We start from the raw sequence: 25575 nt of genomic DNA on the forward strand, positions 1-25575 counted from the left end.
GTTTTGCTGACGACTTGTAATATATGTATATAATATGCGCATAGACTTAGTATAAGCAGCACAAAACACTCAACATTATTTTCAATGAACAATGAACATCCATCATCAATGTAAAAAAGAAAACGTACGCCCAAATGCGATTCTTTTTTCAATTTCAATTTCCATGAGCCCAATTTAAATGTTAATTAAAAAGGAACGGGTTTCTTTATGTTTGGAATAAATTATGAATACTTTAATTATACGTCTAACAATGGATTAATAAATAAAACTATTACAAAATGTGTTTATATACTACCGGTTTTAAGGAATAAAATATATTTTTTATCAAATAAATATCTCAAGGCTGAATGTTCTCGACTCTCTACCTTTTAAATTTATTCATGTTTGCAAATTACAAACACTATGTATCTTAATTTTTCTTAGTATATAGATGGGATGATAGTAATAATAATAATAACGTACACACTTATATACCCGCACTAAGGAAACCCTATGTCGCGAGTGCCATGGACCACACATAGACAACCATAACTTACACCCAAACTCACGAGAGAAATAAATGTAGGTCATACAAATATTTCTCACGGCTCGGGAATCGAACCCGGAACCTCTGCGTGGCAGCCCAGTATGGTAACCGTTTGGTCACGGAGGTAGTTATATGTATGGCTGTTAGGAATGGTTTAAGTGATTTGGCAGGCATAACTCCACCCGACGTTTTGAGTAAATACAAGTTGCAACATTACCGCCGAAATCTAGAAACAAACATATTGCGACGTGTTAAAGAAAGCATAGTATATTAAAAATATTCATGTGTTACAATTATGTCCATGTTATTGCAAACTCGTGACGTTTAAAGAGTCAGCTTTTTGCAATAACTTATTCTCCACAGTTATAAATCGATGTATTATTTTATAAACGAGGTAAACCAGTGCGGATTGCGTCTGACTAACTAACGACTAACTAGCGGTAGACTAACTAACGTTTTTAACGGGTACGTAAACTTGACACCAAAAGGCCTAACACGAAATTTGAAAGACGAAACAACGATCGCTGCTTTAGCTTCGTTTCATGGCGGATACGCATTTCGCAAAGGCAAATCGCCTCATATACATATATGTGCTTTTAAACTGGCTTGATACAAACCATACACGCTCGTGTAGTATGATTTCATAAAAAATGTAACACAGGTTGCCATGAGTTGATGTTGACAGATATCACAGCAATAGTAATAGCAAGTTTTTAATTATTGTTATGGCAATAAGATTTTGTGTGCATATTTTTGAAAAAGTCAGTACCGCTTCTGCCATTAGCTAACTTTAAACAAAAAAGGATCTATTTTCTTTTAAAATGTTATATAGTCAATGGTCATTTTAAAAATAATATTTTAGCCCGCATTTTAAGAATAGGCGGGAAAGTTTTAAGTTTATCATTCATTAAAAGTGCATAGAATCGTAAAAATGTGGTACCTCATCCACCGTATTCGCCCGACGTAGATCCTTCAGATTTTCACTTGTTTCGGTCTTCAGAAAATTCTTTGAATGGACTTTCATAACGAAGATACTGTCAAACAACACTTAACCGGAATTTGTAAATCAAATTGGTAAAAGTTTGATTTTTTTTTTAAATGTTTTTCATTTATATTTTTGTAGCTGCATTCGTTGCGACGGTCATTTTGTTCAGAGTAGCTTGTCCACGAGCTGTGTATCTTTAAATAAGCTAGATAGCAATACACCTGTCTCACTCTTGCAATAATATTGGTCGTGTATTCAACACTTTACTGTTCAACGCTTTTAGATTAATATAAATAAAGCGACATTTGGTTTCAACTCGCATCATCAGCGTTTCCCTGAAAAGTACCTGCAACTAAACTACCATCGAAAAGCACCTAAACTTTAATATCATATGATGTCAGCTGCTGGTAGCTGTAAAGGCACCTCTCAAGTGAAGAAAAACTTTCATAGATTTCTCACAGATGGCGCTAGAGCAAAAAGTCGTTAAGAACCAAAAACAAAGATCTGCAACAAACACATAAGGTCCGTTGGTTCCTTCCGTGGCTTAGTTGACAATGCGTCCTGCACGGTTTGCTGGGAGACATTGGTTCGAATTCAACGAGATCGAAATGAAATTTTTTCTAAGTATTCGATATTTGCTTAGTAATTATAACAAACTAGTGGAGTGGCTGCTACATACCAACGGCCAAGTTGGATTCAATTGACAAGCGTACCAAGAAGCTTATCGGTGACTCGGAATTAGTAGAGGCGAAGCTGTAGAGCCTTGAACACCACCGAAAAGTTGCCAGCTTATCGGTATTCGGATATATCACGGAGAGTGTGCGATGGAATTACACGATTTAATTCTGCCTTCCCCTTTCCATCACCGGGGGACTAGACGTAGGCTTGGGTTCCACCCCTATGTTGTGGATATTCCTAAGATTCGCACGAAGCATTACGCTTCCACATTTACATGGCCAACGGCTATGAGTGAAATTTTCTGCCTGCAGATTTGTTCCCTGAACGTTATAACTTGGACCTTTTCAAGGCGAGATTGAATAGGCACTATTTAGGTGTGCATGCTCCATCATCGACCTCATCGTCACTTTCCCTCGCTGAGATGGACGTCAAATGTGCCCTTATATTTTTAATAAAAAAAAGGAGTAATTTCACAAAAAAATTATTGAATATCATGGTCGTGAAACAACGTGGCATTAAATAAAACTTAATTGCTCTTTTTGGCTAATCCAAATGGTTTAAAATCTTGGAATTCAAGAGGATTTCGCTTATCTTTTAGCCCAACCACTAACCTTCAGTTTGGAACAAAAAGAAGGAAGCCAAAAGAAATATTTCCATCAAATAGCGACTTTGCTGCCAAAGCGCATACCATCAGTTCGTGTATACGCGAGTATATTGTCTGATATATATCACCTCTACTTTTAGCTACAGCTACGAACAAACATACCACTTCTTTAAGAAAACACCGAGGCTTATTATAACAAACAATTTCAAAGTAAACAATGTGGAAAGGTATTTCGCCTCCGTAATAATAATAAATCTTTTTAAAAATATCTCTCATCTTCATCAAGGAGCATTACTCAGCGATACTCGACACGTTTTGTATCGACATAGCTCGTAAATAAAATTGGAATTTCGTAAAACACATTTCATTTAATTATGCAGTTGCCCATCTCTTTAATTTATTGAGCTTCAGTTATAAACTCATATTCTTAATATACTTAAGGATACTTTTGTAAGCGCCGTAATATGAACGAAATTTGATTCTATGTACATATATACTGGTAACAATGCCGAGTTCGAAGATAAATTCATTGATAATTATACCTCGATTTTGATATTTATAGAATTAATTGAAACAGCAAAATTTTATCGCTATCAATGACGCGCTATGTGTTTGCATCAGAGATATATCCAAACGTGTCAATTTTCAATCTCAAAAAGAAGTTACAAACTGCATCATTTTCCCGAATATTTTCGTGTTTATTTTGTTTCCTTACTGTTTGTTATTTTTAATTAAAAATTAAAAAGCAAAACTGTGAATCAGCATGGATAATAAATCGTCGTATATACTATCTCGCATAATTATAAAAGCAAAGAAATATCTTAATTTCGAATACTGTTAATATACAAATAATACTAACATTTTAAATACAGTAGTATTAACTAAAAACGACCTAGAAACGAGGAATGGTAATAATAGGTGGTGTAAAGTGACAACCAATTGGTGACCAACATGAGGTTACAGTGACAGGACACGTCCTGCAACGAGATGATTAGCCAACGTCGTCATAGGTGAGATTAATGCAGGATCGTTGTGGATAGCACAATTTAATGGAGACTAAAGGTGTCTACAGATCGTTATTATCGCTAATTAGCTATCGATAAATATAAGGACGGTTATACATTTCATTCATTCATTTCATTCACTTCAATTCACTCGCAAGGCTACCTTTACAATCACGCGCGACTTAAAGGGGTTATGAGCCTTCAGCTCGCCCTTTTTCTCCGGTGGCGTAGTAAAGGCCATCAGCGGCCAACTGCAAAATATCATTCATAAAAAAAAAAAAACTGTCTTGTTTCTGCAGTACATCGGGGATGTTTGCAGAGTATGAGACGGGTGGTTTTGCTGCTATCCTCCGGGAAAAAACAGCATCCCTGATGCGTAGAATGCGGGACAGCCCATGGATAGCATCATCCTGCAAACTGTAGCTGGTAGGATTACCTCTCCCATGTGGCAATGCTTCACGAGGAAGGTGATTTGAAAAAGATAAAATAAAAAATATATCTCCTAACACTAATTAATAAGCACTTTTCTTATTATTTATTATTACTAACAATTAAAAGAATTTTAATATTTAATTTTCATTTTTAAGAATCTATACAACCTCAAATGGCTTTGGTTATTTCAGTATAACAGTAAAAGTGTAGAATGTATCACTTTGGAACAAATACATATATAGTAAATTTGAGGATATACACTGATTACTATACGGTGTGAGTGTAAATTCACGAATCCTAAAAATGTTCACGATAGAAAAAAAACCAGAAATTTACCTCAAAATTATACAAAAAAAACCACTGTATTCAATTTTATATCAACTGAACTAAATAAAAGACGTATACTATACGATATGCATTTAATAAATGGCTATAATTTCGTTTATTAAAAAATAAATTCTGAAATAAAGTCAGCGTCTCTCTGCTCGACCCAAGCAAAATGAACCGTATCAGTACGGGAAAAATTTTAAATTCGAACTGAGGTAGTACAACTATTAATTTTATTTTTTATTTATTTATTTGTATTCGGGTTACAAAGACCCCCATTAAGCAGCGACATAATCGCGGTGCAAACGCGACGCAAAAGCGATGCACGTTCTTAATTCGCGATCGTCGCGCGCGTGTGCCCCTCTAAAGGTTAAAATCGAACAATGTTTTGAGCACCTACACCTAATTTAAGTTCCACAAAAAATACATTTACTCGGTTTTGTTTAAACACATGTTGATCGTGTAGATAATAGATTCCCATTAAACGTTCACCCTTGGTGTAATAAGGTCACATCTGCAAAATGACAACTTTTCAGCAGAGTAGTATAGAGATTCCACGAACGAAATGAATCGGTAACATTATTATGCTTAAATTGGCAGAGTTATAAAATTTCACATATACGTACTTTGTTTCATATACTACGAAGTATATGAATTAGTTTTATGACTTTCATGTGTTAAAAGCACTTTTGACGTATTATCATTTGTGTAACTTTATACGAATTATATATTTTCAAAGACAACGTTTTCTTCTAATTTTACAATACCAACACCAAGCAAAAGCGATGTATTTCTGATTTAAAACTTATCATTTTATATACATATTGCACTGCTATTACAATAGTGTTGTATCTCAAATAATGTGAAATTCAAGGTTATACTATTGCTGAGCATAAATTTGATTCTCCACCAGTCATTAAAACCGTCTTTAGAACATTGTAAGAAACAATTAAAAGATGTCTAGGGGTCGTATTTCAGAACTCAATACTCAAGTCAGGATTTGAGCAGATTTGAGTATGATTTCAAGTACTGAAAATACGACCCTAATGGCAAGGACTTGAGTATGATTGGGAGTACTTTAAACCACACTCAAATCCTGACTTGAGCATTGAGTTGAGTTCTAGAATACGACCCTTAGTAACTCAAACTGAGACAAATCTTTTTGTGAGCTAGCTCTGGATAAAACAATCCTTACTCAAAAATATGAAATCAATTTTTCCTTTTTATATATAAATATATTTGATAAGTAGGACATTTTTTAGATGTTTGTAATCTTTTTTTTTTATAATCTTTTACGCGAAGTAATTAGTTTTCAATCGCTTCTGAAAAGTACACATTTTGAGTTAAAACACTGTCGTATTAACTGTGCAATATATCTACACACATTACAATACTCGTAACTGCCCTGGGGCACTCCATCACGCAAATTTGAGAACCAAAGAACACATTCACAGTTTTTGCTCTTCTAAACTCCATGTGAAATAATGCTCTTGCCGGACCCTTAATATGTTTTTCATGTCTATGCTCATTTCTGTACGCCCTTACGCGACCACTCACTAATAATTATAAATTAATTTAATTTTTCGCGGAATTGATGTTAATTTACGTGCAAATTATTTCATCAGTACTTTGATAATTTTAATTTCAAATACCGGGAAGTTCCATATTTAAATCAGGGTCGCTCAGAATTACGCACTATTTATAGTAGGTACTCTTCCAATTTATACCCAAGACCCATGTAGTACCTATGTCTACTCTGTGGCCTACTCGTATACCAAGGCTTGGTAATAAAAAAACCTTTTGCAATTTAATTTTTTTTATGATATCAAGTGGCGGGACAAACATGTCGTGCGCCTGGTGGTAAGCGACACGCATACCCATAACAGTTGCTGTGTCATTCATAGCTTTAAATCGCAAACATCTGAGAGCAATTGCCACTACACCCGTCACCCTAGGATTCAAGTTGACAAGTCCCATGTGCCTACAGTTTCACCAGCACAATTTATTCAATATAACTAACTTATTTAACGCAGTAACCACTCACGTTACCACTTGGCGGCAGGAATAGATATGGTCGCTGTACTTCCTTGGACGAGCTCTTTCACAAGGAGCTCTACTGCTTTTCATTTCTCCCTGAAGATTTTCCAGCCTGCTATGAAAGCTTTCAGCGACCAATCTGTTTCAATCCATCCTGATATTTCATATTCAGTGTATCTTTACAGAAGCAGCAGAACTCCTTGGAAAAGAGCTCGTCCAGGGAAGTACTGCCTTACCTATTTCTCCAGCCAAACAGTAATGTTCGCATTATTGCGTTCTGGTTTTTGGTCTGGCTCTGAATCTCCGGATTTAGTAGGAATACCATAGCTATATATATATTAAAGACTTTTTGTGGAAAATGTCACTTATGTGTTTGTACCTTTAAGCAGATTTTTAGTTACGATATAAAAATGTCTTCAAAAGTTGATTAGTATGGAAAGAGAGAAGAAAACGAGAGTGCAGGATTATACGCTTTAATTAATCACAAAGAGATAGAAGATTTTAATTGGTTTTTGACGGAAGTAACATTTCAAATTATAATCGTTCCTTGTTAATGCTCCGTTGGGTGTTTTATATAAAGAGATAGATAGATCGATAGATACATAGATAGCTCGTTTATTTGCTGAATCACCGTACATTACAAACAAGCTTATGACATAGGTACAATGGTAATCATAAAGAAAAAGGCTAGTCTCGGGTGTGCGGTGTGCGGGTATGGTCTGGAATGTTGTGTTGTTAGGTGTAGAGTTGAATGTACTATGTCAGCAAAAAGGGCCTGTCTCAGCATTATGCCACAGTTCAGGATATATATCTAGGATATTTGTTTTATTTATAAAAAAATAGATTATTTCAATATCCTTTACCTTTTTAGAAGAATAATGGTGTAGAGGTATAAATGAAGTATAATCCACAAATTACATGTCTTACATTTTTAATAGTAATGCACAAGGCATTACTATTAAAAATGTAAGAAATGTAACCATCTGGCTGTTCCCTGGACGAACTCTTTCACAAGGAGCTTTACTACTACAAAATTATGAAAGAAATTGGAAAAAGCGCTTGCTAATACCGTTTCGTTAATAAATTTGCTTCGTTAAGCCGTGGTAAGGAAAACAAAACTTAATTAGACAGTTGCTATAAACACATTAGATGCTAAGAATACAAAAATGAAAAAAAAAAACAAATGTTACGGCTAAATAATCCTACAAAAGTATTTTAATAGGTTTTCAATACAACCGTTAATATGGATAAATCGGCAATCACTATGCTATATTCAGAGTTGTTAAAATAGGGTTGTCGATTAATATTGAGGTATGTTTACACACTATTTCTTTTTTATGACATCAAGTGAAGAAACGACCAAATGGAGCACCAGAGCCCCAAGCACAGGCGGCTCGCGGAAGATTTCAGTGGGAGCACAAAACATGAAACTCATATTGTATTGTTCCATGCCATGTTTAAACAATGCCGCTAAACAACACTACGCTTTTTAAAATTTTTATTGACATTCAATTCTTTTATATGAAATTACTCCTGAGTTTGATTAATTTTTACAATATAACATATAATAAACAGTAATAATTTTATTTTAGTGAGCTGGATAGGAGTTCACTCCTTAGGGCTCCTTACGGCGAGTCGCCTATAGCCCCAATTCTGCTAATTGTAAATCATCTCAGTTGTGTGTTGATGGAGTGCCTGCCAGGATTTTGTAAGTTTGGTGTTCTGTTAAAAGTTAACAAAAGTGGCTTGTCACTACCTAGCCTTCGAATTACTATTCCATTTCCATTGCAAGTTTTTGGTACTCTGCTCTTCAATGGCGAGTCGGTAGAACGTCGATGGCGTAGTCTACAAATTACTTGACAATAAAAAAAAGTTTAATTTGAAGACTAAATTTTTGTTTAAACGAGTAAAAGCCAACTTCAGTGATTGAATAAATGAATGAATGAATGAATGAATACCATTACTGCCATTCCATAAGGGCGCTTCTTCACCGCGAACATGCTCTTGTAATGTAACAGTTCAAAAGCGAGCGTTAAAGTGCTTTTGCACCGGCGTGGCGAGACGAGACGCCGACCGATTTCCACCAAAAATTGCCATCGCGAGCTCACGCGAGTACTCACGATCTCGCGCTAGGGTTATGCATAGTGAAGACACAGTGCTGTTCAATTCGTCAAGCCATAAACACACGGCTAAAGTACCATGTCCCTCAAATTCTTATTATTAAATATGTTACCGAAAGAAAAATCAGATGAAGATACTGTAAGAAGAAATAATCATGTTGTAATATAAGCTGTTTGTACCCTCTAAGATAAAACAAATAAATAATAAATAAAAATAAAGAGAACTTATTCGAAAATATTTTTTTTATATATAATCTTTTATTCCCGGGCAAATATTAAGAACTAGCAAAATACACATAAAAAAGTATACAACTGGCACTGGTATGTTTACGTTATATTGCAATAATATTGTGTGTATATATTTTTGAAAACGAAGCAATATTTTAAAAGTGGTTACATAATTATGATAAAATCATAACTCTAATCGTGTACATTTTAATGCAATTATAAATATATAATATGCATTGTATAAATATTTACGAAAATGATATGGAAACGTGTATGACACCAGGACTATATATTTTTCATTGACTGTAGTTTGTTTATTTTTCTCCGAAATAAAAGTATACCTTTTTTAAAATGGTGTCGTGATTACATATTTTTGAAAACAGCACAAGGTGCATTTTTGGAAATATCTAATTCTAATTTACGTAATTTCGAAAATGTGTGCAATCGACTGTGTCCCACAATCTCGCGATTTCCATTAATAGCTATCGCGAGCACGCGCGATATCGTACGAGACATCGTGAATCATGTTTCCGTTGCTGAGTTAATAAAGAGTCTACGTAGGCAGCAATACGGTTCAATGTCACAACAACAAATATTTCAAATCTCGTCTCGCCCATCCTCGTCAATCCCGACCATTTCCATCGAAGATGCGCTAGGCGAGAATTGATTCTTTGCCATACAAGTTTGAAAAATCGTTTCGCCTCGTCTCGTCTCGCCTCGCCGATGGAAATACACCTTTACAGTGGTGAGCGAGGATAACCGAGCATTCGTTGCGCAACTCTTGTAACATTTTCCCTCCTTCACAGGGAGCATTCGCCTATAATGTAACAATCTGTTCAGATTGTAAGACTGCGACTTTACCAGATATAGTGGAAATGTTTTCAAGTCTTTACTTAAGTAAGATGCCTTCCAGAATCGCAGCCTAATCGAATCTTGGATGTTACATTACAGGCGAATGTTCGTCGGTGAGGGAGGTAATTTATAATGTAATGCTCGAAAACGAATCTTGAATGTTACATTACAGGCAAATGTTCGCGGTGAGGGGGCGTCCAGTCAATCGAGACTTAACTGCCATTGCAACTAGATTTTAGCAGAATAACAAATATTATCACAATTGCCACATAATCTCAGTATCCAGTCACAATGGAATTACAATCACCAGTGGTTTCAAAAAAAAATAGCAGAAGAGCCCTGGTGTAAATCGCAAAGATCTGAGAAACTCTGTCACTGCACCCATACCTATAGGACAATGTTGACAAGTCCATGTGTTTGTAGTTTCACTAGTACCCTTCCCCTTTGAAACCGGAACGCAGTAATGCTCTCATTACTGCTTGGCCGCAGAAACAAGTATGGTAGCACAGTACTTCCTTGGAATACAGTTGAATTAATACCTGCTGTTGCTGCTAATTCAACTGAATAGAGGTGGGTGATTGAAAGCTCACAGAATCCGTTCAGTGAATAATAAACTTAAAACGATGATAATTTAAAAAACCAAATACAAATATCCGACAACAAGCACATAGAAAAAATCGTGAAGTCCGCTGGTTCGTTCCGTGGCTTAGTTGGTATAGCGTCTGACACGGTTTCCTGGAAAAAATGTTTATTTAATTCATTTACTACGAATTTCTTTAATCACTGAAATCCGTTTCGCTGGTCTGTTCAGAATCAATCTAGACGAATTGACGCTTACAAAGTAAATAAAATACTGCATTAATTCATTAACCTGTAGTGGAGGTCCCTTCCACACATCCTTAAGACTGTATTTTAAACATATTATAAACGGTAGTAACAGTCTGGGTAAAGATGTGTAATAAAGTTATATCACTATAACATATTTACGAGCATTACAATCTTGTTTTAAGGTGTTTTCATTAAATATTTACCAATTCGTAAGTTTTGAAAGTGTAATTTCATAATAAACTTTGCAATAGGTATGTGTGAAACTTACGAAAAGACCTTATAAATCTAAAGAAACACAATATGAAAAAAAACTTTATAGTAGTTCAGTGTACTTGGTGGTGGTGGTGGTGGTGTAGTGGATGACAAAAACCGGTTTAGTTCTGTTCTGCAGGTAGTCAGTTATGTACAAAGAGCCACTCCCAGAGTTGCTTGCTCATTCTTCTCAGGGGAATCTACCTTAACAATGAGCAGTAGAGCTTAATCAATATGACAAATGTAATTTGCTAACCTATGAAATAAAGATTATTTGACTTTATGACAGCCCTACACAAACGTACACACTTCCCGCTATTTACGACTCCTACACAGCTATAGTAAACATGCGCTCGCACCGATTTCCAGCGCAAACAGCGGGAGTGCTTTATGACGCGTTTATTTGTTCAGCTTCAAACTGCCCACGCGCAGCTTCGTCATTTTTATAGATCATTTAATAGTCCGTCACTTTCATGATTAAGTGTCTACAATGCAATAGTTGACTCCGAAATAAATTTGTTATGCTCTTCTATGTAACTTATTAATTAACTATATACATATTAGTAAGTATTATTCTATGATCTCACTTTAGTGCTTCAAAAATTATTGTATGAAAAATTGTGACAGACATAACATTAATACGAGGAATAAAAATAAATTACTTGTTATGGACAGTCCTTTTCATAAAGTCTCAAATTCGTTTATGGGGCAATCTAAGTATACGCTTCTATAATAAGATTCCGATTGATATTCGAAATTTGCCATTTACGAGGTTTAAAACTATTGTGAAACAAAAACTTTATCCTAAATGTTATTAAACATCTTCTGCGTACTTGGATGACAAAAATCCGTGGTCGTGTCCCGTTTAGCTCTTGCAGGTAATTTCGATCTAAGATGTTTAAATTAAATGTTGTAATGTATATGTTAACGGTAATATACTGTTAGTTATTCATAATTTTTGTACAGTGTTATACTATGTTGTAATGATAAATGTATTCAAATGTATATTTACAAAGAGCAACCCCTAGAGTTTCTTGCTCATACTTCTCAGGGGATTCTGTTTTACGAATGGGCAGTAGAGTTTAATCAGTATGACGCTTTTACGTGTAATTTACTTACCTATGAAATAAAGATTATTCGACTTTAACTTTGATTTAACTATCTATAATATTTTTTGTTCCTTTTTGTGAAGGCTCTTTGGAACTATGAATTCATATTTATTTATTCAGTATATTCTACATAAGAAAACACTAGGCATTAAATAATAAAACTTTTAAGCTGTAAAAGTACATGCCTCTGCTCTCAAGGAAAATCACATCATGCAATGGCAACAATATAATATTATAAGTATATCATTTACAATGTATATCAATCGTGAAAACTTGGAGATTCGATATAACACAATTTTTTTGTCTAGTGTCTATGATACACAATCAAGGGTTTGGAAAGCTATACAACCAATATATCTACAGCTTGGTCCGGGGCTCTAAACTGGAGTATCGTTTCAATCGAGGGTGCAGAAAGGGGTGAACCTGAGTCCCGAGTGCTCTACAGCCACTTAGACTGCTTTAAGGGGCAAGGGTGGCGTGTATTCTGCCCTCGGAACGAAAAAGGGCACTACTAATACTTTTTTTTTTTAATTAAGATATAAACATTTTTGAGATCAGGTAAATTACCTACAAAAATGTATCACAATAATTGTTGGATACACAGTAACCTCAAAAGGCACGAAAATGACATCCAAAATCAGAAAAAAAAAAAACAAATTGCCTCTCAAGCATGGGCTGTGGATTCGAATCCGGGTTCGCAGTTTCTCGAGGTTTATGTGTGAAATTGAATTTGAAATTTACAGTGAACATCTCGGTGAAGAAAACATCGTAACGAAACCTACACGTCGAAGAAGGTCCCGAACCTCGGAAAACGTGTGAAGCCCCCAACCCGCATTAGGCCAACGTGGCGAACTATGCCTAAACAACAGTTTCCCAAAGTGGTCCCTACGTCCCTACCGTCCAAGTGTGCGCCGAGTCCTAGGGCGGTGGTAGGGACCTCGGAAGCAACTGAAAAAAATTTATACTGTCCAGCGGGTGCTACCGTATTTGAAAACAAAAAACCTGAATTATCTGTATAAAGTACACTTCAAATTTTTTTTGTTGTCATTTTTGTGTTAATATAAAAAATATGTGTTTTCAATAATTTTTTCTAGTGATGGGCGTTGAATTTTTTTGTCTTGCTTAGGGGAGCCAAAAAGTTTGGGAACTAAGCCCTCGCCTGAGAAGAGACCCATGCCCAACAGTGGGACGTATAAATGGGTTGATGACGAAATTAAAAACACTAATATCAAAGAATTTTACTTAATTGTGTACGAAACTGTGCCCTCATTCCATAGTTCTGTTACAATAATGACTTCATAAATTATTCTCAACTGACCATAATAATGGCTTATAATTCTATTATACGTCAAGTGAGTCAAGTACGTCAAGACACATTTAAGTTAGTTATGACCTTTATATGCAGTAGTACTTACTAATATTTTTTTAGATTTTTTTCTACTAAGTTCAAAAGAGATAATTAAAATCGAACACAAAGAAAATATTCCTGGAACCTGATTGTTTCTTCAGAAATAGAGCTTATGATAGACTCCAGGGAAGTACTGCCACCTCACCTATTTCTGCCGCGAAACGGTAATGTGAACATTACTGCGTTCCGATTTTGAAGGGTAAGGGTGCCTGTGAAATTACAGGTACATGGGACTTTTCAACTTATGTCTCAGGGTAATGGGCGCCGCAATGGCGATACCTCTCAAATCATTGAGATATGAAGCTTTGAGTGGATTGGCACTGCAACTGTTATGGACAGGCGTTTCACTTACCATCAGGTGCACGACTTGTTTGTCCCGTCACTTATTATCATAATACAACATTAATTAAGTTTTTTTTTAATTTTCAAATTTTACTTTCTCATTTCCACCATTTTTGAGTTACGACAGTATTTGGTTTCATGTGCGATGTATACCAGAACAACGGAATTCCCTCAACCAGAACACTCAGACCAGAACCGGGAATCAAACGCGGTTCCTCCTCATTCATGACAGCACAGAACGTTAGGCCCCAGAAGTTCTACTGCCTTTGCATAAAAAATTGTCCTAAGTTAGATTATACAAATTCGATATTTATTTCTAATCGACTTAACAACTGAACGAAACCTATCTGTTTTGAATGATAGAAAAATTGCTATGTGTAAATTGTTATACGTTTATTTTTCCCCTTCGGAACACTCTAATAGACTTATAAGAAAATCGTCCGATCAAAGAAGTCTTTTATTATTGAAAAGCACTAGAACATTGGCTGCTTGTTATTGAAAGGGGGAGGATACTGCCCACTCAGTCGTTAGCTAGGGTGGATGCAGCACAAAGGAATTATATATATACATTTATGCATATGTAGGTATACTATGTGTACTAGTTAGTCTCAACGGTAAAAATTTCAAAAATACAAAATCAAAGCGTGTCACCGGAGAAGTGGAAAAAACTGTTCTTCTAGATGGTTTAAGTATTTACTATTATTTAAAAGTCTTACAAAAAATATACTATGCACTTAAAGATATTATCTAAACAATGTGCTAATTTATTACACGATGGGAGTTACTTTATTCGATCATATAAAATCCTGAAAACAGGCCAAAATAAAAGTCTACAATGAATTATTTAAGAATGAAATCTAACTTTGTATATAATTTTTATGTGGAGATATTTCTCTAAGTACTACAGAGAACCTGTTAAATTTTGTTTTCTACTATCGTTATTAAATTCGCATTTATCATAATTTTATTCAGCATATTCGCATAAATTTAATTACATTAATGTTGAAAGATGTGCATGTTAACAACTTGTAATTAAATGTGCATCAATTATTTTATTCCCATTATAACTATTACAATGATATTTATTACATTAATGCGTTAGTCATTTAAGGTGAAGTGAGACCCAAAACAGATGTTTTGACGTATTTCGACTATACTTATTTAATTACTGTAAAGTAAGACGGTATATTTTATTTCTAAAAGATAAATAATGCATACTCTTAGACCCGCAGCAGGGAAACTCCGTATCGCGGGTGTTATGGACACACACATAGACGACCACAAATTACACCCAAAATCAGGAAAGAAATAATGTAGTCAATACAAATATTTCTCCCGCCATCGAACCCGGGACCTCTGCATGGCAGACCAGCAAGGTAACCGTTCGGCCACAAAAGCATTTAAATGTTTAAATGTTATGCATTGAATTTCTCCGCCTCTACCTCACACGCTTCAAAGCCTACGCAACCCAACCACACCATTTCGCCTTAAGCCGTAGTAGCACCACCACGGTTCGAATCTCTTTAGAGGTATGTATCTATGACTTTAGTTTCTAAGTGGCGTAATTAGTGAATATTTCATAGCAATACCTCTCGTTAAGAAACCTTGAAGTTATACATAGGTATAGCTGCCCAAACCTTTTTGTTAGAGGAGACCCATGCCCAACAGTGAGACATGTACCGAGTTGACGATGAGTAGTCATTTAATGGAAGCGTTTTTTCAACCGATTTCAAAAAAAGGAGGATATTCTCATCGATGTTTATGCGGCACGAATTTCATCGCGCTCCCGCCGTGTGGTCGCACGCCGCGCGGTCGCCGCGCGGAGACCGTGTTGCCGCCGCGCAGTGACCGTGTGCATCTAACTATCATGGCAAAGTACGCTCTATTCATTTAACTTTTACGTTTTAATTTAAATGCGCATCCCGGGTGTACGGACAAGGCTAGGTTGTCTTTAGTCTATGCGGCGACCGTAATGTTGCCTTATTCAGAGCAATTTAAATGTTGTTGCCTAGTAAATAGAATTCAGATTCGTAAAGCGTGGTAACTGTGCGAACGCCACGCGGCGGAAGCGCGTAAACTTTCGCGTCGTGTAACTGAGCGCTAACGGTGGCAAACTAGGGGATGAATCCGCTTTCGCGCACCTTCCGCTAACCAATTTCAATAAAATTCGGCAAATAGATGTATTTTCACGAACGTTTATGAAACGAAATGACGGGACTAACAAGTCGTGCGCCTGTTGGTAAGCGACACGCCTGTTACCCCTCATAGCTGGAACGCAGTAATACTCACATTACGGCTCGGCGGCAGACATAGGTAAACTCTTTCACCAAAAGCTCTACTGCTACTGACATGAAAAAATCCAACCGGCTTTGATTAGCTCACAAGTAGCTTATATAGCCAATCCTCTGTATGAAAAATCACAGATTACATTTAATAAAAGGAAAACACAAAAGGTCCTGCTTATTTCTATAAGAATTTTCTTCCTTCAGACCTAAATACAGGACAAAATAACTATAATAACGTACTTTCGTGCATAAAACACAAAATTACGTAGTACAATATTAATAACATTAAATTATTAAACTAGATAAATACATATTTCATAATATAATAAGTATAAATCTAGTATAAAGCTCATAATTATTAGCAACTCTACATTTCTCATATAAAATTATTACTTAAATTATTGTAATCATGTTGTTTGTACTTACGTAAACAAGTATATTTTAGTAACAGTAGATCGCCTTGTGAAATAATCCAGGCATGTTCTACCACCTTACCTGTTTCTGCTGTCTGGCAGTAATGTCAGCATTACTGCGTTTTGGTTTAGACGGGACAACACCATTGTGTTAGTGAAATTACGGGCACTTGGGACTTTTCAACTTATGCCTCAGGGCGATAGGTGTAGTGGCAGTGCCCCTCAGATCTTTGTGTCTGTAAAGGGCCCGAAACGTCGGTTTGTTTGAAAAAACAAATATACGCGATTTAAATCCGGAAAAATAGTTTCATTTCGTACTAAAATACTATTTGAAAAGTTTTATTGAAATGCACGAAACCGGATTCATCCCCTAGTTTGCCACCCTAAGAGGTGGAATATTTTCTTCAGATTTAAATGAGACCACTACCGAGGTTATTCTCTTTCGAATAAAAAAGAATCATCAAAATCGGTTCACAAATGCCGAAGTCATCACGTAACATTCATAAAAAAATAAAGTCCAATTGAGAATCTCCTCCTTTTTTTGAAGTCGGTTTAAAACATGTATGGCAACTCCGTACAATGTAACAGCGCAGCTTATATGCGTGCACGTCTGCCGCGCGCCGTATACGGACGCACGCATTTGCATAAGAATAAAAGGCGCATGGCATGCCCAACGCTACATGCAACACGAGTGCATTGCGAAAAAATGCGAATGTATGCGTCCGTACACATCACACGGCGGGCGCACATACATACAAACCGCGCTGCTACGTTTGTATGAAGTTATCAGCTTCTCTTATTATATACTATTCAGACAATACATCCGTATTGGTTAGTGAACAATACAAATTTGCATACTAATGTTAGTAATTATAAGGTACACATGAAGTTTGGTCCAATGTTCAAATAACGAACCCTGGTCCTGATCAGCAATGATACTCAAGAGACCGTTACCGCTGCCACGTATTCTGCGCATCAAGAAGGCTACTCGTTTTCGCATATTGCAGCAAACCCATCTACTTATACATCAGCCAGCTGAATATATTATTATATTCAACAACAACTTGCAACTCTTAGGGAACTGAGAGTTTTCTGTGTGTAGTTGATCCATAAATCAGTTGTTGCAGGTATAAAAGGTCTGTCAGTGAGCTCTAGATAGAAACACCTTGGACACCTTGCCCCTTACTATCTTATACCGTTCAGAGAATAAATCTGCATGTAGGGAATTCCACTCCATCGCCTGTAGCCGTATAAATGCTTCGTGCGTATCCTGGGAATGTCCACCTCACCTACGTCTGGTCCCCCGACGATGGAAATCTTATCCGATTGAAGGGAAGATGTCACCGAACTTATGGGGCGTGTTTATTTAAAATATGCCTTATTCTAGCCTCGAATCTAGCCAAATTGTAGTTTTAGATAAACACAGGTAGTACACCTATCCCATTTATATATTCAAGGTACAAATATTTATTTTGAATGCCGCTATACATTGCTTAATATTTGTGCATAGTCATACATTTATAAAAATTAGTTTCTCTATAATTGTATAGGACGCTTTCATAACCAACTTCAACACTGTTATTAATCGCAGTAATGAGTATTCTCTCGAGAAATTTCTGCTGGTTATTGCAGCTGAAGCTTTGTGCCCATACCTTAATTAAACACAACTTTAACTTAATATTCTAGGATTCGTAAAGTAGTGATAGTTGATAGTGATTGCTTCTATCTCTGTGAAGAACAAACCACATATCTACAGCCAAGCAGCATCGCTGTACTATAAATTAAAAGGTAAGAAGAGCCAGTGCAATCATAAGCAAACGAGGTTTACTGAGATCTCGTATCCAACTACAGAACAATCAATGTAAAAGTGCATAGTTTGCGTGACACGTTTGCTAACATTATGCGAAGTTCCACATACTTAAGCTCAGACGTCATTATCGCTTTGTACATCATGATCGTGTAAATTATCTCGTGCGAAACCTCGAAAATTGCAGAATCGTGATAGTCGCACCTGTAATATTATCCATGGTGGTGTTTAATATCATCGTTAAGTCTCATTATATTTTATATTATTTTATGAAATGTTTAATTTTCTTTTTATTTTATAATTAAAGTTACTACTTTTTATCAGAGAGAGGGTCAGATTATTTGACTGTTTTTAAGTCGTCTTGGGGTCTGCCAATGAGCTATGGAGCGCAGCATCTTAGAAGTCACATTATCAGACCGAATTAGAAACTATGAACTGCGCTCCAAAACCCAAATAGCAGATGTAGGCTAACAAGCTGTTTTACTGACATGGGACTGGGCGGGCCACGTCTAGCGCATATCGGACGAGTCGTGGGCGAAAGCCACCACAGAATGGATCCCTACAGAGAGAAGACAACCATGCAGCAGACCAAAGCGTCAATGGAGAGACGAGCTAGATGCGCACTTGAAACATTGGACCTCAGTGACGCAGAACAGAGAGATGTGGAGAGAGGGGAGGGAGGCCTATGCCCAGCAGTGAGACAGTATAGACTTATAAAAAAAGTCGTCTTGATGATACCAACGCTTGTGTTCCCTACGAAGACGGAGTTCATTAACTGTCTGTAACAACTCATATCCGCCCCACTAATGAACAGGTAGGAATAGCACTACTTGTGTTATACTATGCTTTATCCTCCTAAGTCCCAGTAAACAACAATGGGAAAAACGCCCAATGTACTAAATATAATTACATACTTCAGGCCTAAACATGTATGCCCTCAGTTTTCTATGAAAAACATATTTTTCTGTATACCTTAAGAAATATAATATAGCACCAAATTTGAATGCGATATTTTCATTATAATGTACACTGGGCGTTTGCATTGTATGGCAGTGAGACATGGACAATGACTCAGAGAGACAGAGAACGATTGGAGGCATTTGAGATGTGGTGCTGTAGAAGAATGAAGGGAATCAGTTGGACAGAAAGAATGAGGAGGTGTTAAGAATAGTGAATGAAAGGACAAGCTTATTAAAGACAATGGAGAAACGAAGGGGGAAAATGTTTGGACATCTGATACGTCAAGACAGTTTTCTTAGAAACATAATAGAAGGGAAGATCGAAGGAAAGAGAGGCAGAGGAAGACTGAGACGAAGTTATTTAGATCAGATAAAGGAAAACGTTAATGTCGTGTCGTATTAGGAAATCAAGGCTAAAGCGTTAAACAGAGACGATTGGCGATTACTCCACCGACAAGAGCTCTTAAATAAGAAGAAGAAAGGGCGTTTGTGATCATACGTGACCATAAGAACAATATTGTCTGGGTCTGAATCATTTTACGTATTATGTATATTTTGATGTGCAGAGGGCCTTAGGAGGTTATGGGAGCGCCAAAGACTGGCTTATCAGCATTATTATGAATCAGCCCGTTAAGATCAAGCGTTTCCATCCACACTGTACACATTGACACGTCTGTCTACTACGGGTATGCTTTTTTGCAGTATCATCAGCAGTGATCGAGTAATTGAGGTAGTTCATCTAAAGTAAGAACTTTTTCTAAGTATGGACAATACCCATTTCGTCATCAATGCGTGTAAAAGTTTTTTTTTACTGTTTATTTTCTAGACAGACCAAAATACAGGTTATCTATTGTTTATTTTTTAAATTGCTAAAGTATTTAAATACGTAAGTACTTATAAAAACACAACTATAACAATATGTAACAAACCTACTTTATGTAATAGACGACCTTAAGCCAGATTGTTCACTTTTAGTTCTCTAAGAATCCGCTAGATGGCATTGACCCATTTGGCGTTATTTGTGAATCGCGGTGTTAAGATTTTCCCTCGAATAGTGACTACTCGAACACAATTTTGTTAATGGAAAGAGTAATCTGAGAATACAGAGAGCAAAAAGGAACCAGGAGTTGAGTCCCTTCTTGGGAACTGCTGCTACCCGGATCGTCTGATATTTCGTACGATCATATAGGGTGAAAAACCTCGTGTCGCGAAACGGTTTCCAGGAGTGAGTCCCTTCTTGGGAACAACTGCCCGGCCGTACCTTCCGCATATAGGGTGATATTGTGTTGGCGACATACAAGGTGAAAATAAAAATCTTCTGAACCACTTGGAGTTTCACTTGGCTTGTTTTGGTACCCTCATCCAACAGACGAAAGAACCTCCCTCCTTTACAAATATTATTTTTGAGCAATAATTTGTAGCAAATAGTATCTCTTAGTAGCAATATAGCTCCTTGTCAAAGAGTTCGTCCAGAGTAGTACTGCCACCTTACCTATTTCTGTCGCATTACTGTGTTCCAGTTTTGAAGGGTAAAGGTGCTGGTGAAATTACAGGCAGATGGGACTTGTCAACTTATGTCTCAGGGTGTCGAGCGCAGTGGCAGTGCCCGTCAAATCTTTGCTATTTAAAGCACTGTAACTGTTGGACATTAGTGTAGGTTACCATCACGCGCACAACTTGATCGTCTCGTCACTTGATGTTATAAAAAAAACTTAATAGAAATTACAATTTGTCGCCAATGCACTTAAATTTCAATCATATCATTTCCGAAAAGTCCAGTGATTTGTTGAAAGGAATGTCCTAGTTATTCTTTCCTTTAGCTCAATTATCTCCGTCAATACCGATCACAGATCATTAGATATTCCATATTGTTCATTTCAACGGGAAGAAACCGTAAACATGCTTATTTAGCTTTCATTCAAAAGGTGTTTGAGCGTATCTTTTATGTATGACTGACATACATACCGGATTACAGTTTTGTGTGTATTTTTATACAACAAGTTTACTTTTATAACAGTGAATAAAACGCTATACGTCTGCATTGTATCATTCATTTCGTACATCAAACGGGGCGATTACTGTTCTTTAATTCAATGTTGGTGCGTGCGCGCACAATGGATTGGTTTTCTTATAATTTATAAATAACTTGACCTAATTAATTGTGAAACCGTAGTAGCCTAGTGGTTTGGCCTACCGCCTCTCAAGCAGAGCGTTGTAGATTCGAATCCAGGCTTGCTTTTCGGTGAAAGAAAACAAAGTGAGGAAACTTGCGTGCATGTACAAAGCAATTTAATGATGTGTGTGAAATTTGTGAGCTACAGCTTATGTCCTGTCATTGTGAGAGGGTTACCTAACATTAGTCCGAAATGACATTTTCCAGAAGTAACGTTTGGTCGAAATTTCATAAGCTCGAAAGTAATTTTGAGAGGAAAATGTTTTTTTTCTTTTAAGCCTAACTTAACCTAACCTAATCGAACCTAATTGTGTCTTTGCGATAAACATTCCACATATCCTGAAAGAACATTTGTTTCGTTACAATTCGGTTTTCGGTCTAATGAAAATTCTAACAAACGTTATTTTGCACAAAAAAATTTTCGACTTTGTGATAGGTTACCGAGGCCCGTGCCCAGCTATAGGACTATATACAGTCTACTATTAGTTACATATTAGATTATTGCGTAACTATTATTATTATATTGGTGGTTATTTTGGTGAAATTACAAGCACATGGGACTTGTCAACTATGCCTCCGGTTGCCGGACTCAGCGGCAGTGGCCCTCAGATCTTTGTGATTTAAAGCTCTGAGTAGCACTACTGCTGTTATGGACAGGCGTGTCGCTTAACACCAGGTGAACGACTTGTCTGCATGGATCTTTTCTTGGATTTTGTTTTACTTTGGATGCTAGGTTAGATTTGTTAGGATTCACATTTGTTGGTCTGACAAAAGTTTGATTAGTTTATTGCCTATCTGAAACACTTTAGTTGAAAAGAGGAAGCGAAAATGAGTTCAGAACTGTAATAACGACACACATCTCTAGTGGGTTAACGTTCAGAGGATGTTGCAAATAGGAAAACCAATCTCAACTAAAAGTTTCATACAACCAACACTGAGTTTAGTCGTCTTCGACTAGATGTGAAACAGCTTTATACGCAAAAATAAACTGACCTGATTTAAAAAGTTTTCCAGCACATCCTAAAGTTGTCAAACACAGTCCAAAAACCATTAATTTCAAGGTAGCATAGACTGAAACTTTTCGGCACATTTGCATGTTATAATATGTAATATATATAACGAAAATAATCGGAAATCCTAACATGAACGATGATCATGATAATGGACAATAAGGACATAAACGACGAAACAAATGTATGACGGAAAAATCTGTAAATGTTTTAAAACGTGAGTATAAAGCAATATTATAGTCATATTACCTGACGTGCAATTCAATAAAGAAAAATAAAATACAGATTGTTAATCGGCGACAGAGAAACAACATTACACACAAATTGATAAATACGTAATCTTAGCAAAAACGACAATTAAAATATAGAATATTATAATGAATAACATAAGAATCTGCTGAGGTTGCTTTTGGAATTTCGATTTGAACGTCAGAGACGGTTGAAACACTGCCCTATTTATAGAAACAAAGCCTATTTTTAATTCCCACATTACTTGTAGCTGTTAATAATGCACAGGAAGTCAAAATTCTTTATAATAAAGAAGAATTTGGCAAATTGGCAAAGATCGCTCGTTGTACAGCGCTTAAAGTTTCCTAATTGTACCTACCAGCACTTGTATGGCTACTGCTCAGCTTGATCCAGGATTTAGCCATCATTTGATTATACGAGTATTTTAATTAGACGCAGAACAGAATTTAATTATAATTTTTTTTCTTGCCCTCAGAGTCACAATGGATCCGGTACAACAGCGGCCAAGACAAACATGTAAAAGGAGACAAGTGAATAAAAACAAAATCAAATGGAAGTTCTTGAAACTAATCATAAACATTTTAGACTAAAACTCAAATAAAATTGAGAATGAATAACTTAAATTAATTTTTTTCGGAAAAATCAAATTACAATTTTAAGTGATTAAAATATTTAGTATATCAAATTGAAAATTGAATTAAGTGATAATTTGAAAAGAAGTGATAAGCAATTGATGTGAGTTGATGATGATGATAATGGATGAATAGTGTTGCTGTGATGGGGTGTGGTCAGAGCAAAATAAATCTCTACCCGAGGAGAAACAAAAATGGAGGAAAAGGAAACAGTGCCAAAAAATCAGGTAAGCATCGGTTTCAGAGTTTTAATGACGATGTTATTTTTTAAATAGTATGCTTTGGATTCCGACTTCTATTGCGACAGCAATTGTTACCGGGTGCGGAATAGAAAATAATTCAAAAACAATCTATATAAAAAACGTCAGTCCTTAAAAAAATTACGTAAAAACTGTGGATTTCCAAAGCAGACAGATCGATATTAACATTATGTGCACTTGCCAATCGAGTTAGGTGACACGTTTAATATCACCGGTAACCCAATTTTATTCGAGTTGTTATGCATTTGGTCAAAAAAGTGACCGAATGAAGATGCGGCAGTAAGAATTATACACGGATAGGTAACATTTTTATTACTTTACCATTCCCCGATTCTCCGTTTCGGATATTATATCGCATCCTGGCTTTCAATGGATTACGAATAGGGATTGAGACATATGGCGAATGGCACAAGCACCTTTTTCAACAACAGAAGTATAACGAGTGTATTGACGGCTTTGTTCCTCGGTCCATTGTTGTGCTTTGTTTCTCTAGCATTGTTATGATCTTTGTATAAGGCTATAGTGGCGGAAGCAACTAATAGGCAACTTTTCTTTTGGTTTGTAATGATGACCCTGTCGTTGAATATATCATGCGTTTTTACGAAAATTGCTCTGTAATTCACGCACTCACGCGACTAAGTGATGACGCAGTTAAATGAAGTATTTTTATTAAATAGTGAAAAACATAACATTCATATGAGGAATGAAAATAAACAGGCTGTTCTTGACAGTCGCCTTCATACAGTCACAAATTAATTTAAGAGGCAATGTATCTCCTCCTCTCCTCCAATGTATCCTCTTTAATAAAATTTCAATCAAAATAATAAAATCTGCTATTTACGAGGCTTAAAACTAATTTAACTCTACGCCGACTTCATTTTTTGGTCATGTCTGTTTTTATTTTGTTTTTGTTTCTTTATATTTTTTTCACAAAAGTAGTTTTTTTTGTTTTTTTTTCAAACTTTGTCTTTTTGTTTGATTTTTTTTCACAAAATTCGGGGTATAACATTAGTAAATTAAATAAGGCTGTAAAAACAGAAATTTACCAACAAAATAAGTTGGCGTAGAGTTCATTGGAGGTATCACTGTAGTGAAACAAAAACTTCACACTGTTTTTATACTACACTATAATTTTTATTACTTTACACTATTATTATATTTTTATACTACAGAGAACGTGCTAAATTTTAGTTTTCATCTGAAGCCCTATAATTATTAAATTCACATATATCCCAAAATTTGCAAATTGCCCACCGTTTTAACGACACGCCGCACCGCCCGTTGCCCCGTCAGTCGCCAATGGATGTCGGATCTGTGTCAAATTTTCTCCGCCTGTTCTTATTTTATTCATGTTAATTTACAGCGTGCGTATTTCGGGAAGCGGGGGGCGATTCCCCCACGCCTCGTCTCCTAAAATCTATGCTCACTTTAAAATACCTCGCCTTAAATTCCTCGTGTCATGGTGTTTACACTAACTTTCCATAGCCATCAATACGGACCGCAGCATTACCGTTTTGCGACAGGAATGGATAAGAAAACCCTATCACCAGTCAAAAAAAGGTCTGATGAAATATTGTATTACTTTAGGGGTAAGTTATATATAATAATATATAAGTTATATCGTTTACAACCCATTGAAGGGTGGATATTGAAACTGGATACTTTACTTCTATAGCTAAAAATACTTCCTTTTTTTTAAATAATATGGTAATTTTCAGGTTAATATTCCCCATCTAATTTTAGTGACAATTTTATATTACAATATTATCATGAAGTATTATTTAATATTCAAGTGTACTTCTTGAAATATCAGTGAATTGCAATTTTTACGTTCTTTGAATGTCACGATGTTTGCCCACCATGATATTTAAATATTTTTGTGAAACTACTCCACTAGTTTGTTATAATTATAAATAAAAAGATCAAATACTTGTAAAAAATTTCTTCGATCCGGTTGTATTCGAACTAGTCGGCTGTTGGTAGCTGTAAAGTTGTCCTGTAAACCAGTCTGAGTGAAGTTAAAAATTAAAATCAAAGATCTGCAACAAGCACATA

The 25575-nt window shown here is 36.0% G+C and overlaps 1 protein-coding gene across 1 annotated transcript in view; it reads left to right on the top strand.

Moving 5' to 3' along the window:
- LOC113232919 (extensin) overlaps positions 1-25575 on the top strand; it is a 219329-nt gene that overhangs the window by 143645 nt on the left and 50109 nt on the right. Inside the window, exon 2 of the mRNA XM_026467820.1 lies at positions 23104-23487. Coding sequence (XP_026323605.1) covers positions 23388-23487 — 100 coding nt within the window. The 5' untranslated portion in view covers positions 23104-23387. The remainder of the gene's footprint in view (positions 1-23103; positions 23488-25575) is intronic.

This window comes from Hyposmocoma kahamanoa, unplaced genomic scaffold (assembly GCF_003589595.1).
Source record: "Hyposmocoma kahamanoa isolate Upper Pololo Valley unplaced genomic scaffold, ASM358959v1 78, whole genome shotgun sequence".
NCBI lineage: Eukaryota > Metazoa > Arthropoda > Insecta > Lepidoptera > Cosmopterigidae > Hyposmocoma > Hyposmocoma kahamanoa.